The following is a 17321-nucleotide window of genomic DNA, read 5'->3' as shown; positions in this document are numbered from 1 at the left end:
TCAGCAGGAGGTGTTCTAGTATTCATAACCTCTTCAAATAAAACAGTCCTCCAGCTTCTAACTCCTGCCCCCATGAGTCCAGACTGAGCAGCACTAGGGGGGAAAAAAATGAGATTCATTGACCAGAAAAAATTAAATAATTAACTTCTTCCAGGGCATAAGACTTTCTTTGTAAGGAATTGGTTTTTTCCACATTCCTGTTTCTTGACTCAACATGCATTACTTCTACTGACACAGTTGAAACTCTTAATAACTACAGAATTGTTACACATTAAAGATCCTGTGACCTCAAATTTTCCTACAGGAAAATCAAAGAACCTCCATCTTGGTTTCTAACAGACAAAACCCCCAATACCTTCTTTGTTCAACGCAGGACTAAATTATAAAGGAGCAATATATATTATACACAAAAATTCCATTTCAAACCTGCAGGTGTAAATAAAATCCTTATGTTTGAAAGAAAACTACTCAGTGATGTGTCACACACTGATTTACTGCTAACAAATACAGTCGATTAAGAACTGAGGCTGTATCCTCATGTCCAGAAAATCTTGGTTTTGTCCTGGCTACAGCTGGGCACGGGAAAAGTCTATTTCTGCAAAGCAAGTATCTTGTCACCAAAGTACCACATTAAGACAACAAAAGTCAAGCAACAACTCAGTCTCTTGCAAAGCAACAATGGCTTTTGTAGTGGTGTGCCAACAGCAGGTATCAGCTGCTGCCAACAGGTGGGGTGGCAGGAGGGGATTCCTTCAGGGAGATACTGAGTGACCCACATGAATTCCCACATACAAGTTTTTTAACCTGTACCACTAATCTCACTACATGTCTAGAAACAAACAAACAAAAATATCAGTGCTATACTTACCACATGTCAAGGCAGGTGGAATATTCTGTTGATCCCAGAAGGACATCTGGAGGCCTGTACCATAGGGTTACCACTTCATTGGAATATGTATGGCTGGGAACTGACTTAGCTCTTGCAAGACCTGTGGGGTAAATATAAATAAATTAATGCAGACAAACCAAACGGCTTGCTACATAGTTACAGTCCAAATAGGACATGTGAGCACACATCACATAACATGTTGGCACGTTGTAAGCATTTTTTTCTTCTGGGATTGGAATAAGTTACTTAATAAAAGAACATGGTAGCATCTATCATTTAGTACCTGGCTAAACAGAGCTGTGAATATTATGAAGGAATAATAAAATATGCTTTCCCTAATGACAACCGCAGGTCCAGGAAAGATGCAAAGATACACACTGCTATATCTAAATGAAAGACAAATGACCAAAGATTTTAATTTCTAGTAAGGCTTCCATCCATAGCCACCAGTAGTCTTTCATGCCAATGTTATTTAGAAAAAGGAAATGAAAAGGAAACTCCCAGACAAATAATGCCACAGATGAGATTTGATTTTTTGGGAGGAGCCTAAGGAAGCCTTCCACAGTTTACACTATGAACTCCAGCCTGCTTATTCAAGCTTATATTTGAAAGCAGTAGGCGCACTTACACATTATCAAACACATCAGTGATATATCAGAAAACTATATGCACAAAATTGGCAGTGCACCCATCTCAGAGATGTCTGTGACCTATTAAAGATAAACTATTTACAATAATTATCTTTTAAGCTTGTCAATCATTTAAAATAATTCATCTTACAGCACAATCATAAAATCTTTCCAATTTTACATGAGATAGGTTAGACCCTGATATGCTTAAAACAGAGAGCATACTTTTCTAACAGTTCTCCTACAGAAGCCTCTTTCCTCCAGTAAATGGAAAAAGATTTCCAGGCTACAGTGACTGTTCCCATCACAGGCCTGCAAACATTTTTCCAGATAACCTGCTCTCAGTTATTGGCCTGCAAGTATCCACTTCCTTGCTGAGAACACTGGACATGCACAAGTCTTTTGCTGACTGCATGCCCCAATAGGAAGGACACTACATCCATAAGCAGCACAGGGGCCAGTTCTTTCCCCCCAGTTCTAAACTACACAAGGAGGATACGAGGTGGTTAACCACCAGAGGAACAAAGAGATTGACACATTCACTCACGGTGTAGGATGGAGTGAGGACAGGAGCAAGCTGACTCAGAAACCAGGTGACCAGTCCAATTCCAACTGCATAGCAGTGGCCAAAAAACAGCACCATTATTACAGATGTAACCCTCCCTCCACTCCCAGTTGTGGTGGTGTCTCTGCACCACTGGGAGCTCTGCCTGCAATGGACAGCTGGGGACCCTTCCAGTAACTGGAAACCCTACCTAGTACATTCACCACCTAGGCAAGCTCCCCCACTCACTACAGGCAGAGCCAGCCTCTGTGCTGTTAACTTTAGAGGTGGGACACTTGATGGTAATGCTAAGGCAGGGGCACCTGGTGGTAATCTCCTGATTGGTTCCCACCCAAGGCTGGACAGACCCTGTGTGAAAACCAATCAGGAGGGTATTTTTTGCCTGGTTGTGGACATCATCCACATGTCAACCCCAGCACTTCAAGAACAAGTAATGGAAATCAGGAGGATGCATGACTTTTTTTTTTTTTTTTTGTGTCTTCCTAAACCAAGAAATACTGATTTCCCTGTCATGAAACAAAAGAAATTATTAAAACAGGTCATGCCTTACACCTTATGGAATCAAAAAAGTGAAGTCAGACACCCAGAAGGTAATATGACACACGAGAATTCACACAGGAATGCAGATGGAAGTCCTTTGCACCTTTATTCTTAATACACTTGAGAAGCTATTTAAGAACAGTTAATCTCAGTGAATATATCTCCATAGTAATGATTGCAAAATTTGGCAGTAGATTGCATTATCAGCTGATTATAGCAATTAGACCAGCCTAGGGGAATAATTTGACTGGTATGCCAGAATTCCCTCTAAAAAAAAAAGAAAAATAATTACATTTCACATACAAATAGGTTTGGTTTTTTTCCCACAGGTTTTCAGAGATCCAACTCTTCTACATTTGGGCACGTGGCCACCAGTTTGGTGAATACTGTGGCTCACAGACTACTCAGGACTGGACAGGTACAGCCCTGAAGAGGCTAGAGGAGAGGTCACGTCACCTGCTCTGCACTGCCTCTGCCTCCACATTGTTTTTGCTTTTAGGAGATTAGAAACCACCAAATCCTCTAAATGGTGAGTAGTTCTTATTCATAGCTTAGCAAAACATCAACAAGTGTAAGTTTCTGAGCACCAACATCCCACATAACAATGCTGAAACAGTAGCCCCTGAATTTGTGGATATGGATCTACTATTATTAAGCCAAATAAAAATTATGAAAGAATTGGAGAAGCCTGGATGGTTAATGACTCCATCCTCCTTTGCCCGAGTCCCCTTTTAGTCTTGTCTGAGGAAGACTGAATTTGACTGCAAACTACTTCCTCTCTAATCTTCTACCTAGCTTTTATAGGAGAAAAGGCATAGGCAGGCAGGGAAAAGGCATTTTTTGAGAAGACAGCAACATCATTTGATTTGGGGAAAACTGTTAAAAAACTTTAGAGTTTGTTGGGTGAAAACTGAACCAGGTTTCCATGATACAAAGTCTTCGATACACACACACAAAATATCCCATGCAGGGAGGAATGAGTATCCAACTTGCTATACCAGGAATCATACTGCAAATAATACAATATTCATGCTTTCCTGACAGTTGCTGCCACTTTACTGGCCAGGATGAACTTTGCAAGTGGTACGGTCAGCCCAGGCACACTTTTCCTTCTTTTGTGTAACTGTTCAGCATGGAACTAGTCCTCCCACCCTGATGGGTCTGCTCCCCATTCTCTTTCCTCGGCCCACTGCTTCGAGATCCCCTCCACCTCTAATCCATTCCAGGTTAGGTAAAACCCATGCAGTTTTCAAAGGATGGCCCTTCGGGGCTAATCCAAAACTGTTGGGACAAGGAGATGCTTTTCTTTTCTCTCTCTTCACTCCCCAAACACCATGATAGCCTCGTTTGAGGTTAGCTGCTATGTCTGGTTTCTCAGTTATAAGAGGATCATTACTGGAAGGGAGAAAGTTATAAACAAACCCTTAATTTATAAAGGCAAGTTGAGGCCATACACTGGTATCAGAGGATATCACCAGGTTTAATCCCTGGGTACAGGCCATACATACTCACTTCCACGCTTTGGAAACTAAATGGCCCAATGGAAAGCAGGCATGAATAACCCAGGGAAACACTCACAAAGGCTAAAGTTTGGCAGAGGGAAATTTGGCACAGTCCTGCTGTCAATCACTCCCCCTGGGCATAACTGAAAGGACCTGAATTAGGCTAATGCTTCAGAGGAGCTGCTTTCTCTCACTGAAGGAGGAAAGTTTGCGTTTTCTGAATAATGCTCTGCATAAAGAAGGCATTTGCAATTATGATCACTTCCACTTGAAGACTCAAAATTAATGCAAACATCTCTCAGCACACTTAAGGCATGAAAAAATATCCTCATGTTTCAGATATATTTACAGTTTAAAAAGAATGTTATCAAAATATATATGTGAAACAGTAACAAGATACTGCATTTCTTGTTTTGATACTCTGGATGTAAACAGATGACAGTTACCATCTTTGGGTTTTTTTTCTTTCAAGTATTCTTCTGCAAGAAAATTTGATACATATTTTAAACCCTTCTGCACATCCAAATATGCTTACTCATGCAAAATTTATTTAACCACATCCTTCAGCTGAAAGAACACTGAAGGGCAGGATTAATTAGCACAGCATGTTCGATCACTTTCTTTAAGGGTTCCCTGTCTGTTTCCATGGTTACACTGCAGGAGAAGCGACAATCCCATTTCAAAAAGACAGAGCTTATGGGGGGATCATCAAAACTTCAAATCTTAATGGCCAGTGTGTAGAAAAGCCAAAAGGTAAATGGAGAGATCACTAGGTGAGTACCCGATATTTATATATTACTGCTTGAGGACTTTTTTGCCCAAGCAGGTGGAAGGAGGACCTCCTGACAAGCAGTGAACTCCTCTCTGGTTCCTGTGTCTTCTGAAAGACAAAAGGTCAACACGTGTCCTGCTGTTGCAGCCTTACCTTGAGAGAGGGAAGCCAAGCATAAGGGCCAGTTATTAAAAGTAAGGTCATGTCAGGCCCACTGGGTAACTTGTGTGTAATTATGGGAAGAACAGACACTGTTTAATGTTCTCTGGGCACTTAATTCTGTGGCCATTATTCATCCAAGCTGAAAGAAGAAACCGTTCTGGATGCATTCCATACTGCAAGGCTTGCACAACAGCATCCACCTGTGCTGTGACACAAACCACAACTTTCTTCTAACTTCTTCATTAAACAGCAGCTCAGGATACTCTGCAATGCCCTTTATTTAAAATACAGAGTGAATGAGCTATGCCTGTGTATGTACAAGTCTTTACACACGAAACCTCCTGCCGCCTCCTACTCTGAATTTAACAAAAACAAAACAAAACAAAAGAAAGAATGTATTCCTTCCTTGGTAAATACCATTTTCTCTGCTCCCACTGGCTTTATCTCAGACTCAGCGGTTGTATCTGACTTTACCTAGCATTGCTCATTGACAAAACACATGGCACTGATTTATCACTGTAATTTTAAAATTGTATTTGGCTTTTTCAAGAGGCTTTAGCTATAATCCAGACTGAAGACCTATTCAATACACACACCTTTGGGTACATAAGCAAAAATATTAATATTTGATATCTCTTTAGCTGCAGGATAGCTTTCTAGTCAAGTTCATGTGACAATCAGGAAGCCTTTGTTCACAGAGAATAAGATTCTGCAAATGAGGAAACTAGTCATGTCTGCAAAAACAAGGACTTGCCAACCATGTGCATGGTTTCCTTTTCCACTGTACCTTTTGATTTAGATACACCAAAAAGGGCCCTAGCAAGGCATACTGCAAAAACAGAAGGGGCATTTGTTGCCATTTTTCCTTGATTCAGATTCTTTTTGTGCTTCCTTTTTTAGCCTCCTGGTTAGTTTATTTTAACATTTACCTACAGTTGGAGGTAAATGGCTTATAAAACCCTAAGTAGGATTCAGTAAGTGTATTGAAATATTGTTAATATATTCTATTGTAGATAATGAGCTGTCAAGTTCACTTAACCTATTTACTCAGCTGCTTGTTTTCCAACAGCAGTCTATTTATTCAGTGAATACCTGGCTGACAACAAACCAGAAGTAAAATGGGTGGAAACACTGACAGTGTCTCAGTGAAACAGTCAGCTTTCTCACCCAATGTCAGTTCTTGGCAATCAAAAGCATCCTTGCAGCCTTTAGGTCCCTCTGCCGTTTATGTGAATGCATCTGCCTTTATGGTGCAGCTTTAACAGATCATCCAAGTCAAATTCCTTTCACATAAGATAAATTGCCTACAATATCCTTTATCTGACTCCTAATATAGCCACTAGATTATGGTAGTGCTGTTCATTTATAAACGTTACCCATTATTGGGGAGAGCCTAATTAGGTTCCCAATTTAGTGTTCCCAAAATGCACTTGAGCAATGACTGGTCTTCCGAACTGGAATGCAGGAGTCAGTCTTCAAGAGACAGAGAGCAATGAATAAGGCAAAAGGCACGTGTGTCTCTCAACCTGTCTGGTTTTCCAGCTGTCCTAATGAAAAATTATTTTCCCCTGCAAATCACATCTCATGTATGTCTTCAGAGAGTCACTTACAGTAATGCAGATTATAATTACTCCAGTCTGTGAATGGACTCAACTGTCAATTTGACAAACACAAGTTACAGGAAGGAGAGATGCAAAAATACTTTTTCTGCTACCAGAAAGAATGACTCTAGCCTTTGCAAACAGTATTTTTCTTTTTTCAGCAACTCCATCATCATGCCTTTCGTCATCACCTTTTTCCTCTGCCTCCTGAGCCACCCAAAGGATCACAGAGAGTGGAAAAGTGGGATACAAAAAAAAAAAAGAGTTCAGCTGTTGGTTGTATATTAAAAGATCCTTTGGATTAATTTGACTGAAAGCCATTATGTCCATAAAAGTGTTTACTTCCCTGCTTTTAAATCCTTACAAAAAATTTCTGACACATTTTTAGAAAGTCCACTGATGCTGAACATGTACCATGAATGCCAAGTTCATTCATTGTCTATTAGCAGAAAAAAAACATTGAAAATTCGGTTCCAATCAAGAAGTGGTTCGGAAGTGGAAAAGAAATATATGCTCCACTTTCAACATTGTGAAAATATATCGATTCCCATGGTCTTCTGGGTCAGCATGAATATGTTCAAACTGCCTTTGCTAGTCTGGACACAGAAAAACAACAGTGTGGGCAGGAAAAAAAAAAAAAAAAAAAACTATCTGCACCAACACTGTGAATATTCACAGAGACACAAAAGCTAACAGAACTCAAGGACAACAAGGAATTTCATATAAAAGACAACCTCCGCGTTACTGCAAAGACCTGGATTCACAATGGATATGATACACGTGCCCAGGACCTTAACAGTTAACTGATTTAAATCTTGCTTTCCAGATTCTGGATTTTTATTTAATGATTCTCAGTTTGCCGTCTCACCAAAAAAAAAAATCTGTGTGAAGATGATGCCCTCTACTCCTAACAACCTCCCAGCATGAACACACCACTTTGCTAATAAGGCTGTAAGTGAATAAGTCAGATTTACTCATTCCACAGTGAAGTTATTAGATTTGAAGCAAAGAGTTAACAATAGCTGAACAGATGGTTTTGAATTGGGAAGATCTGCAGAGCACAGGGAGGAAGCTCTAGAAAGGACAAACAGGCAGAAAATAATTCTTCACTGAAAATAAGAGTTAATGAATCTCAGGATATTTTAATATTCCCTCAGAAAAGAGAGAAAACTGGGAAGCAGCTATGAATGAATGAGCCCAGTACTGGAAAATTACTTTATTTTAGAAAATAATAACAATAATTATAAAGTTATATGTGGACTATTAAGACATACGAGCAATGAACTTGACCAATACAAGAAAGGTAACAGACCCCTTTGCTACAGTTTTGAGGTATAAATGTTTTGCTGGCATTAGGATTTTCCCCTAACAAATCAAAAGAATTCAGAAAAGAAATAATAAAGTGATCCAGGGGGGAAAATGTTGTCTGGAGACAAACTGAGAGCTGTGGACATCCAATTTGGAGAAGTATAATAGTCCATCAAGCACTGACCACAGAAGTTAACAATTTACTGTAGGCTACTGTGTATGACGTTAACGATCTCCATCCGTAAAACTAAAAGCAGGACTGCAAGAGCCATCTTTAGATGACTCCATCTAGGATTCAAGTACAAGTGAACCAACCCTTATCAGCTGGTACCTTGATAACTCACGACTTGATAAAAATGCAGCAGGTACTTGATATATTGCATAAGACAGGCTAAATATGATATACCAGTAAAAAAAAAAAAAAAATGCTCTGTGCTGTGCAAGACAATGTTTTTAGAAAATTATTGTGTAGACAAACTGCCTCCCACTTTGTTTGAGCACTAAGAGGACTCAACACACATCAGATTCAAGCACATCATATCCAGGGGAGCAGTACCATTTAAATCCTTCTTGTTTAATATTGTATTAAATCTGACAGCTGAAGAACCGTTACATTCGGTGCTACTGTAGTGGTTCAGTTATCCAGAGAGAAGCACAAAAGCAAAGTTTCACCAAGAGTTTCATATCCAAACATCCCATCCCAGCTGTTTGCACTCAGGTGATTTTGTTTCTTAACTGGCCACATGACACTGGCAGTGATGAGGTGTTGCCAGTGAACACATACTGCTCTTTCCATCTATGAACAGGGTCCTTGAGTCAGTACAGTTAACGTGGGGCACTGGAACACTGCTGGAAGTCAATAGTCCCATCACCACTGCCGTGCTATTCTGTGGACTGACAGGACAAGAGGCAATGGTATTAAGTTACACCAGGGAAGGCTGAGGTTAGGCATTAAGAAAAACTTCTACACCAAAAGGGTTAAGGACTGGAACAGGCTTCCCAGGGAAGTGGTTGAACCACCATCCCTGGATGTATTTAAAAGCTGTCTAGATAGGGTGCCCAGGGATATGGTGCAGAAGTGGTCTAGTAGAGATAGATAACAGTTGGACTCAATGATCTTAAAGGTCCTTTCCAACCATAGCGATTTATTCCAGTGGGATACTACAGTTCTGTTGATCCATCGCCTCCCCTCTAAAGGTAAAATATCTGGGGAACTCCGATGAAGAGTTCCTCAAGTCATCGTCAGTTACTAGAAGCCTCATAAAATACCTGCAAATTTATTTACAAACACATCAGATCTCTGGAACTGCTCTAGGATAGTTTAACAAGAACGAGGCTACATGGAAAAGCAAGTATTTGAGCAACATTAGCATCTACAAAGAAACAGTACTTTTGAAAAGCAGATCTAACAACTATTTTATTTATCAAACAACACTGCCATTTGATATCACCCTGCAGGAGTGGAATTTGTGAATTTGAAAAACCGTCACCACACGGGTATCAAAACCATCAGTTCTCACAGTACAAGGTCTGATGTTTGTATAAATGGCACAATTCTGCAACCACCAGCCACCAGCTCTCAGCCCTGTACTGCACGGCCAATGCAATTGATTTTGATGTGACTACTTTTCCAGGTAAGGTTTCACCTGAGCATACATTTCCATGCTGCAGCATGCAGCTGCATTTGTTCCATTATCCAGCCTCATCCTTTGAAGCATGGCTGCTCTGCCTGGCACAAACTGTTCTCTAGTGATAACAGAGTCTAATCCAGGCTACTTCCAGTACCCAAACCAGACTATAGATAAGGCAAATATTCAGCTGATTTTTGTCATTGCTACAATATGTTATACTCTTCAGCCTATGTATTCCCTTAGCAGGTGAAACACTGTCTTCGCTGCTCTACCAAAAGACTCCAGTACATTTTGCACATGCTATCACATTAGTACATCCATTCACATACTAGATAACACCCACAGCATCTAAAAACACATTTGCTTACTCTGGCTTAAGTGAGAGAAAAATGAGCTGAAAACTTCAGTACAGTGCAGTACAGGTAGTGGTGCAGAACTACCAACATTAAAAACCATAAAATTTTCTCAGTTATTTCAATGCTTTTGAAATACATCAAAGGACAAAGTAACTACAGAAGACCTAAAGATTTCACTAAATTTGAAAATTATTTTTATTTTGCTTTCAAGTGTGAAACCATTAGAAGACCTGTGTAAGTACTGTTGCTTCTGTAAAGCAATATTACAAAGCAGCATCTTACAACAGGAATCTCTGGAGTCTCAGATTCACCTGTTCTATTGAATTGCTCCTCAAAACTCATTTAATGTGTATGTCATCTTAAATTAGCCGAATCACAAATCTTAGAAGAAAAGTTTTATGTGAGAGACTTTCCAATATGCTTAGGTCTAAATGAGTATTTGACTTTGCATCAATAATCAGGCATTTGTATTCCTGCAGAGCCACCTCATCAGTTCTTAATACAATTTTGTCACAGAAGAAGAAGAAATGAAAATTGACAATTTTTTTTTAAAAAAACAGTTGCATTAGAAGAGCGTTAATGCTGTGCCTTAACAGTACGATTCTGGAAATATGTAGTTAAAAAGCAAATGTTCCTCATGTTCTCCACAGTGATATTGAAACACTGAACTGTCACTGCCAGGACTGCAAAATTTGAGCTATACAGCCAAATTTAGCCTATTATGTACAGATGTAAGCCTACTAAAGTCAGTATAATTGCAGAACCCTGCATAAGAACTGAATAAAACAGGTGAAAATTTGTTAATGCTGAAACCAAGCCATTCTTTTATCTAGTCTTTCATTTAGCTTAAGACTATGGATGTAATTTCCCATGCAATGTTTGTTAAAGCTACTTGTAGATTGCAATCAAAAGATCCCTGATAGTATTTTGACCACAGACAAAATACTACTGTGATATCATTAGTACCTTGGAAAAATTTCAAATGGTTTTATTTAAATGATTTGAGTTTGCATGTACGAGCAAATTTAAAGTACAGGTGAGCACATCTCATTTAGCATCACACTCTACAGCCTGTGCAGCAAAGCTGGTCGTAATCCTGAGCTCTGTAAGATAGATGTGTAAAGAACTGCCAAAGTTTCAAAAAGCTAACATTAGACATTTATGTTTATAGAGTCCATTTCAGTGAGTTGCTGCCTTTTTTTATTAGTTTATTTAGTTTTTTTCCAAAGGTCTCCAGACAGTTCAAAGTTGTATTAAATTTCCAGCCTGTTTGAAGAGTCCATAACTTAACATCACTGATGACCCTATCGACACAAGAAGGTTTTCCCTTCTAGTGCCTTTTACTTGGTGTCTGCTTTTACAATCAAATCAACGCACTGCAATTCATATCTAACTCAGAGACTATTACAGTGAAATAGCCTAAAAGCAAATATGGCCACAAGAGCAAATATAACTGACAAAAATGACGTCCAAGTGACTTAAAAACTTCTTTATTAAGAAGGATATGAATATGTTCATGGCTGTGAGTGGGAATAAAAGAGATGACAACTGAAAGGGTCCTCCTCCCTTATTTCCAACGACCACATAAAAACCATTTGCTACAACATCTGACATATTATAAGTCATAAAAGTCAAAAGCTGAACTGACCTTGGAGGACAGCTTGGGGATCTTTAACAAGGTGAAGATCTAACCAGCCATTCTCCCTACCATGCAACATGGAAGTCATGCAGCAGCATTTCCTCCCCATGCCAAGCAGTTAATGTTCCCACATCACTTAGTTACAAAGCTGTAGATTCCCGATCTCCCTCAGTACTGGTACCTTTGTTTTCAACATTTCATTTGATCTCTTGGTCTTATAGTTTGATTATTTGTAGCATATATAAGGGTGGCTATGTGGAGTTAACATCTGTACAGCTCTTTGGAAATATAAATCACCGGAGAAGTGTTAATCATTACGAAGACAAGCACTGCTTGACCTCTTCTGGCTATCATGAAGGCTAGTTGCTGCAGGGGAAATTCTCATCTTAATGCAGGTAGACCTGCAAGCATAATTTTTCTTTACATCAGTATGAACTTTGTATCTATAAATATATTACTATATCGTTATTGATATATTAATAAGCACCGTGCGCTTCAGAAGGAAGGAAAAAATTCTGCATAAATTATTCAAAACTATCTAGATAAAAAGTGACTGTATTGCAGTAAGGTAAGATTTTAAACTGTCTGGGGCAAAACAAAAAATATTATTATAGCATTGCTAGCACAGAGCCATCACTTCTTTAAAATGCTACCTCATTTATGGAATTGTTTCATGTCATGCTAAATAGCACATTTCTCTTAATGAACTGTCAATCTCTGTTCACATTAATTTTTTTCTTTGCATATCAATATTTTTGTTCTGATTTATGAATTCTTTCTTCCTTAATTCAAACCACTTTCCAGTTATCCTTCAATTTCCACACAGCTGATTATTTCCTGTTTAAAATAAATCTGCCTAACTACTAACACATTAATGAAATGAATATTATTTTTCAATTGGGCATAACATTCTCACTATATAATACATTATGTTCTTTTACATAAGAAAACATTAAACAAAACCATAATCAGAGCAAAAAAGCAAAGATGGAGAGTACTATGGGATCACCCTGGGATGGCTGTACTCAAAAATTTTACCATAACCATAGTAGTTGCTTTGCCCTGTAACTGCCATATCAGAAACAAGCAAAGAGGCTTCAAAACAATGACATTTTAAAGACAGTTCGATATTTTAAATGCAGAGGCTTGTAGCCACAGTAGTCGAACAGCTAAGGCTATAAAAGAAGCACAACGTGTAGAAGAGAAAATGCTCTCATAAAACTGAAAGGAGAATGTGGTCATGCGACTGAATAAGGCGTTTCCCCCCCCGATCCCCCAAATTAAAAACCTCCTTGTCATTACTGCCCAGATTTTACATACATTTACAGATTCCTTTGGGTGGGTGGACAGATGGATGGGTAGGTGGACGGATCTCTCCTGCCCAGAGAGATCAGTCCATGTTTTTTGTGCAATTACCACACAGCGGGCTGGTCGACACTTACATGTGGAATACAAGACAATGAAAAAAGTCAGGATTGTAGTAATAATGCAAGAACAGTCAGCACTGAGCTAGATGCAATACAGTTGACATCTGAATCCTGTGTTGTTAAGTACAAAACACTGAAACAGATTTTTCATCACAGTTATTTTAATGGTATAATAACCAACTTCCTTTATTGTCGTCCTCAATGGATAATTAAGATGCCTTCTTCCTATTTAAAGGCTCAGTATAACTCTAACTTGTAACAATGGGAAACTAGATTGAATAGCATTTAACAGGGGACCCGTCTAGTGAGTCACACCAATCCCCATCTCCTTTAATGGTTTGAAATAAAACATTTTTTTAAATTTTCCTTATCAGCCAAGCAGTGCTTCTCAGTGGGAAGGACTTGAGTTACAGCATCTACTTTAACAATAGCTGAAAACATTGGTATATTTAAAGAATTTTAATTTTCTCTAAAAAGTAATAAGTGAAAATTGACATGGCAAAAAAAATTGAGTATGTGGCTTTACTCTGTATTTATTATTTGTAGAGTGGTTAAAGTTTTAGATGAACAAAACTGAACATCACAGTTTTGGCAAAGTGCTGTCACTAGATAGTAAACCTGTGTCAAATCCATTCTTTCCCCGCAGGCTATCAAACTCAATTTCTGTCTATAAGGTATTTTTAATTCACTGACTCTCATGGTGACAATTTTTTAATTTAGATTTACCTGATAGCTGAATAAAATCATCAGATCTATGAAGCGAATTACATGTAGGGCCACAATGAGAGCAACAAACCAAACAGATAAGAGAAGCAAGAAGCATCTGCAACAGCACTAGACCAGACAGTCTCCTACACCTTCAGCTTAAGCTCAAACACCAGAAATCAAATCTGCCCCTTTGCACTCCTGTTCCTTGGTATTTCCTGCCACCTACACATCATCTTTCCCTCTTCACCACAGATGTCTTCTGAGAAAGACGAGAGAAGGTCACAAGCACAGAACATGAGGCCATTGCTCCTGGGAGAGGAGGGGAAGGAGGCAGCTTTGGCTACTCCCTGACAGCAGCCAGTTACAGTGTTAGAAACTGAGAAGGAACTTCAGGAACAATGGGGGATGGAGTGAAAGCCTGTCACTCTGGGAAAGCAAATACCTAACACAGCAGACTACTGTGAATCTCAGGGTTCACAGCCTACAACTTTAATCCTTCCTCCAAGAAAAAAGGTTTGAAGGTTCTCTACCTACCTATCAGCTCTGCTCCTGAGCTTTGGCCTCCCTTTCCCTGGATCTGGAAAGCAATGAGGATAGCAAAGGCTTTTTTCACTGACTTGGTAGTGTGCATTCAGGGTTATGCCAGGACAAATACAGTCTGCTCTGCTGCTCCAGACCTCTAGCCCAGCTGTCACGGTGAACAGCATTATCAGCTTCTGTTCTCCATGGAAAACATTGTTTTTACAGTTAATTACAGAAATAACTGTCTTTTACAAAGACCTGCAAGCTAACCCAAGATTGAGCAGTTCAGGATTCACTTTCCAGGTTACCACTTTTTTTTTGTTTGTTTTATTTTGTTTGTTTGTTTGTTTTGTTTTGTTTTTACTTACAACATTATAATTGAAGTCATCTTCATTTCTTCATATTTAATACAAATAGAGCCCTCAAAGAAACCCATTACTGCCTTTCCTGGAAGGTATAAGAACAATTCTTCATATTTCAAAGGCTGTTATCAGATGGGAATAGGCTGCACCCAGGGTAACATCAACCTCCCACAGGCATATGGGAAAGAAATGCCTTTTCCGTTCTCTGTTCAATACAGAGAGGGTGCTAAAGGGGTCTGAGGACCTACATTTGGGATAAGCTGGTTCCTTTCATCTGTAGCAGCCTCTGATAACAAAAACCCAGACAGCTTCCATTATTTCTACAGCCCTGACAAGACCTGCTGCTGAGGTGGCAGGAGCCTGCTGCAGGTCACCTGCCTGAGAGGAGACCCAGGCCCCTCCTGCAGCTCCTCCTGAACGCCAGGCAGCTGCAGCACCACAGCCCGCTGCTCCTCAGGATCACTCGAAGACAGGAAGATCAGAGGGAGCCAGCCTACATAACTAGACATGCTCTCAAAGGAGTTTTGCAAACAATTTCATCAAGCATCGCTGAAAATATAAAGTACCAGCTCTCCAGGCACTGTCACAACCTATCGGCATCTTCAAGAATTGATACTCTGTGGAGCACTTACACAGATAAACACAGGAGTTACCCAAGCAAGCAATCTTTTATGCTATCCAAGTTTTCATATGGCTCTTACGTGGTGCATTATAAAGAAATTCCTTACAGGAGTCTTACTGTGAAAAAAGAACTCTTTTTTTTTTTTTTTTTTTTTCCAAGCTGTCAACATAACTAATCATTTTAACAATAAAATACACAGCAAGAGTCTTGTCCCTTATGACATATCCCTGACATGCTCCCCACAGAAAAATCTATATGGAAATTCATGGAAACCATCCTCTCTAGTACTCAGCTGCAGTTTTAAACTACAATTCCATTGAGTATAATTCTTTTTATTACAAACCTCAAGCCTCTTTGCTCCTGCTATCTATTATTAATCATCTTATCTATCTAGAAGGATGGATGGTTCAATCACACTCAATTCTTTCTTTTACCACATCACAGACTATTAACAAAACTCTGAAACCTTAAGGCAAGACTATCACTATAATGCAGGCCTCCTGCAGCTCCTTACTCATCCAAGGGGATCCCCAAAGACAACAAAAAGCTGACAGGAAAAGCTTCAGGGTCAGTGTTAGCTGGGAGAGTAAAGCAAAGACTTTTCCATGAAGATTCTTGTGCTGTTTGTCTCTCAAAAGCCCACTCCCGCAGACAAGAAAGAGCAACTCTCTGACTGCAGGAAAAAGCACTAAAGCATTGAAGCACCACGTTCCTGATGCTATTCCTCACTCACCTTGTAACACTAGAATTGATTGTGGTGTTACCACAGTTTGAAGATTTTTTTTTTTAAAGGACCCAAACTAGCAAAAATTGGGGCAGGGAATGGGGGGAAGGGGAAATTTCTATTCAAGTCTTTAAAAAAAATAAAAAAAATCATTCAGCAAGTTTTCTTATCCTCACAAATTATAGACAAGCAAACCATAGACCTAGACCTGCTGTTTCATACTTCGAAACTGTATTTTGCACTTCTTCATCTCAGGTGCCTGCATATTCATATGTTGTGTCTCAGACCCATGGCATAGAAAAAAAGTCAGTGTGCAAACTAGAAAGAATGGCACCCCAATTAAAAAATGTGACGTACAGCAGGCCCTTGCACTTACAATAACTGCATAATCAAAAACAGAGACCAAACAGGTCTTCAGACTTCTCATTCATGCAGTGCAGTTCGCTTCTATTGCACGCCTAGCAGAAAAGACAAATGGCAAAAGCAGCTGCAGGGAAGTTTCACAAACAAGCAATCCCCTGAAATACAACCCCCAGAAGTCGTTTCATCAGCTCATAGATAAAGCAGGAGAAAGGCCCCTCTAGTAATTTGGCCAGTTTGTCTTACAGCCTCAGAAGTACTACCACTGTCTCAGACACTAGTCAAGCGTAAATGTTTTGTTCTCTACACACATACCCTGAAGATTTTCTCAGTGCACTGAAAGGTGAAGTCAATGCGCTGACCCTCAAAAGCTATGTAAATGTTTTAGTTGAAAATTTCTAATAACAAGTATAACTGTATTTTTCAACCCAGAAAGCACAAGGTCCACATTGTCTCTTGGAAGAGTCAAAATGGTAGGCTATTAGTGGATGTTTTAGTATAGAGAATAAGAAACAAGGCACAAAGAGTAAATCCTTTCTGGAAATTACCATAAGAGAGGTGGGACCCAATTCCTACCTGATTGTTACCAGCTATTCTGGGACTCTGTGCTGGAGTTTATTAAGTATGATAATCTGGATGCAAACATAACCGAGCAGCCACTTTTCATTTGTATCAGCATACATAATAGCTAAATGCCAATACCCAATCACTAAAAACCAAAGCAAAAGAAAAAAAGCATAGTACATACTGAGTCACAGAACCACACAAGAAGGAGAATGCACCTAGTCGAACCTGCCAGATTGCTCAAGGCTTTGTCCAGCCACTGAAGCAAATAGAGATTTCACCACCCCTCTGGGCTGCTCCAATGCTGAAGTACTCTCACAATGAACATTTCCACCCTTATACCCAATTCTATTCCAATTTAAGACCGTTCCTCATTCTCCCACTGTGCATCTCAGCAAAAAGCACCTATCTGCTATGCACCACCACCTTCCTGGTATT

The 17321-nt window shown here is 39.4% G+C and overlaps 1 protein-coding gene across 1 annotated transcript in view; it reads right to left on the bottom strand.

The window, feature by feature from the left end:
* CDK14 (cyclin-dependent kinase 14) overlaps window positions 1-17321 on the bottom strand; it is a gene marked incomplete at both ends in the record, with an annotated part of 92751 nt that overhangs the window by 41522 nt on the left and 33908 nt on the right. The window contains one exon of the mRNA XM_008943736.1: window positions 869-989. Coding sequence (XP_008941984.1) covers window positions 869-989 — 121 coding nt within the window. The remainder of the gene's footprint in view (window positions 1-868; window positions 990-17321) is intronic.

Source organism: Merops nubicus, unplaced genomic scaffold (genome assembly GCF_000691845.1).
Source record: "Merops nubicus isolate BGI_N331 unplaced genomic scaffold, ASM69184v1 scaffold1937, whole genome shotgun sequence".
In the NCBI taxonomy this organism is placed as follows: Eukaryota; Metazoa; Chordata; class Aves; order Coraciiformes; family Meropidae; genus Merops; species Merops nubicus.
Note: the sequence above shows the minus strand (reverse complement) of the source record. Positions and strands in the feature narration are given on the sequence as shown.